At 47.4% G+C, this 3,192-nt stretch overlaps 1 protein-coding gene across 1 annotated transcript in view; it reads right to left on the bottom strand.

The window, feature by feature from the left end:
- Positions 1-482: 482 nt before the first annotated feature.
- SURF6 (surfeit 6) overlaps positions 483-3,192 on the bottom strand; it is a 4,192-nt gene continuing 1,482 nt past the window's right edge. The window contains exons 2-5 of the mRNA XM_085325234.1: positions 3,171-3,189; positions 2,589-2,801; positions 1,857-1,945; positions 483-1,414 (exon numbers count right to left, since the gene is read on the bottom strand). Coding sequence (XP_085181360.1) covers positions 743-1,414; positions 1,857-1,945; positions 2,589-2,801; positions 3,171-3,189 — 993 coding nt within the window. The 3' untranslated portion in view covers positions 483-742. The remainder of the gene's footprint in view (positions 1,415-1,856; positions 1,946-2,588; positions 2,802-3,170; positions 3,190-3,192) is intronic.

Raw genomic sequence — 3,192 nt, 5'->3', positions numbered from 1 at the left:
TCCCAGCACCTGCTAAAAGTGCTGCATCTGGTAAAAACACCTGTTTGATAATTTACCAACTGCTTCTGGCGGAACTGGAGTGCAGGGGGGGGGAAGAGCGGCCGCGGCGGGTGGCTGGGTGCCGGCCTCCCGGCGCCCAGAAACTCCGCACTGCCCCGGATCGGGCCCCGCGTCGCCCCTCGCCTCAGCCCGCCGCCCGCCCCAACGGCCGCGCCGCCATGGCAGCGCGGGAGGGCCGGCGCCTGTTGCCATGGCAGCGCGGGAGGGGCGGAGCCTGTTGCGAAGGCAGGGCGGGAGGGGGCAGCGCCTGTTGCCATGGCAGCGCGGGAGGGGGCGGCGCCTGTTGCCATGGCAGCGCGGGAGCCCTGCAGCAACCCCCGGCCTGGCCTCGGCCCCCAAGACCCGGCCCCGCTTCATCGGGGGCAACTAAAACTTATCCCTTAGCGARGGGAAATAAAACACCACAACAGATACTCAGGAAATGGTTTGTCAGGATAGGAAAACGAGCCTCAGGAACGCACAGAAGGTTTTTATTGGGCAGCRGCAAGCACACCGACAGCCACGCCGGCCACCCCGTTTCTCAGACAGCTTCCTCAGCCCCCCGGCTACGCTGTAATGCCGAAATACACAGTATGAGGCAGATGTACCAGAGCAGTTCTGTAAAAGCTTATTACTAAATCCCACAMGCAGCCCCATAACCAGGACTTCAGTTTCTGGGCTGCAAGTACTAATTGCCTCCCTCTCACTTTAAGCCAGCTTTCTTCAAGTCTTCTGGCAGAACGCGGCCTTTCTTCCGTGCCTTGTTTTTTTTGCGCTCCATCTTGTCCTTCTTCTTCTTCTGAATGTTCTTGCGACGCTTTTCCTGCCGCTGTTGCATCTTTTCTACTACTTTCTCTGTCCGCTTCTCCCACTGCTTCTGGCGCTGCGCCTTACGCTTCTCCTTGCGCTTCAAAGCTTCTTTCAGACGTTCCTCGTCATCACGAATCTTTACACCTTCAGCCTTATAGAGTACATTTGTCCATTTCATCTTATTCTCTAGCTCCTGAGCTTTCTTCTGGTCTTTATCCTTGAGTTCCTCCAGCTTATTCTTCCTCTTCTCCAGCCTGCTCAGCAGCTGTTTGTAGTTTTTGCCTGTCAGAGGCGTAATATTGCCTTTCACTCCTTTCCTCTTCTCTTTCTTCTTTTGGATTTTGCTCAGCTCATTCTCTTCATGGACTTCAACCCTGTTAAAGACAATCTCAGTTGTGCTCTCCTCCTTTTCGCTTTGTGGCTCTACAGGTAACTCCTCTGTTCCCTTCTTCTCCATTTTCTCCTTCATCTTCATCTCCTTTCTTCGACGCTTCTTTCTCTCTTTCTCATACTTCCTTCTACGCCTCTTCTCCAGGACAGCAGGGGATAATTCTTTAGTATCATCCTAAGAATAAAGTATGACATAAATCAGTTGCCTTAAAGAGATCAGGCAGAAGCGGGATGCCCTCAAGCTCTCGATTTCAAATTAGTCACAAGAAGCACAGTATCTTTGATGAGAAGTTGCACGTTCAACTTTTAGAGATGCTAAACACATGACCCCTTTCAGATTCAGTGTAGCACCTCTTCCTTTTAAATTACCAGAGGCATGCTCTCCTCTAAAATAAGCCCTGCCTAGTTTCACTTGTTTCCCTGGACCATGGAATATACACAGCACTCCCAACAATGCCTGTAAGAACTTCCTCAGGAGATAGCAGTGAACTCAAATCCTCAACCTAGCAAGATCATTGCCCCATCCCTCATACTCCCAGGAGACCCAGCAAGAGTCTACACTGCATACATATATTCACATAGACCCCTACACATATATATTATCAAAATTCTCTCACCTGACCAGAAGCTTTTTTAATCTTCTCATGTAATCTCTGACGCAAGAGATTCATTGCAGAAAAAGATGAATTGAGTTCACTTTTGCCATCTGGAAATGAGAGGCAGAAAATAAAGCAGTTTACTTAAAGTACACCACCAGCTAACTGGAATTTTTCTGGCTGATTCCAGCAGGATGGCTACGGAACAAACCAGGTGATCTCTTGAAAAGCTGTAAATAGAAGAAAGGAAATTCTAAAGAAACCAACACTTTCTCTGTTATTGGTTTCTTCAGAATTTCCCTTCTATCCACATCATCATTGAATACTACAAGCCCGCAGACTAACATGGCATGCTGTATGGCTGCCTAATAAGCCTGAAGACAAATATCCAGCTAGTAGAAACAGAGACATCTTTTCCACTCAGCCTCTTCTCTGTGATCAGGCGTTTGAGATTCATAACGGAAGGCACGAATGGGACGAAGGAGATTGCAACTATGTCATAATTCCCAGAAGTTAGCCATATATAAAAAAAAGTCTGTGACTGATTAAATGTTTGTATTTCTAGAGAGCCACCCAGTGGTCACATACAAAATTAATGCACATGTGTGTAAGTTTTTAGGGAACACAGAATAAGCAAAGATACTTTCAATTCAGCTAGATTTCTCAAAGGCTTTCCAAACTGTACACACACAAAACAACTGAAATGCAGCCACATCAGTTCAGATAACTTTAACCAGACTCTGGTATTCTTACCTGTAACTGAACTCTCATTTTTGCTCTGTTTAACACTTTCTGGAGATGACGTGCTGGACTGGGGGGCTGCTTTCTGCACTGGAGCAAGTTTACTGTTATTGGATACCAYCTGTTTAACTGGAGGACCATTTGTCTTCTCAGCTTGTTTTCTAGGTTTCTTTCTCCTTTTTTTGAGCTGCCTGCCAGCATCTTCAGGCTGGCCTGGCTTAGACACTAGAAAGCAAAAAAGGAACTGCATTAAACATTAAAACACTGTATTCCCACTTCAAAACATTCATTTTTTACTGATGACTAAAATTCTAGTAATGCTGTATAACATCACAACTGTGTACCTTAAAGTATATATATTTTAGGATTTATTTAGGGGCAAACAGGCTAGCACACACTTTACTAATACTCCAGCTCTCCCACGTTCAACAACGTGCGCAAACGTGAATGAATAAAGACGATAGATTCCCAGGGCTAATCATAATGTACGTTCAGCCACGATGCAGAGTGCACGTGTTCAGGTGCCTGTTCCGGCCTGGCTTAACCACGCCAGGAGCCCCGCTCTCTGCAAACGGCGGAGGCGCAGGTCGTTACCCCGTTTCCTCTTCCGCGCCTC

Source organism: Rhea americana, unplaced genomic scaffold, assembly GCF_003343005.1.
Source record: "Rhea americana isolate MKP2758 unplaced genomic scaffold, rheAme1 scaffold_97, whole genome shotgun sequence".
Classification (NCBI taxonomy): Eukaryota; Metazoa; Chordata; class Aves; order Rheiformes; family Rheidae; genus Rhea; species Rhea americana.
The sequence above is the reverse complement of the archived record's forward strand: the minus strand, read 5'-3'. Positions and strand labels throughout refer to the sequence as shown.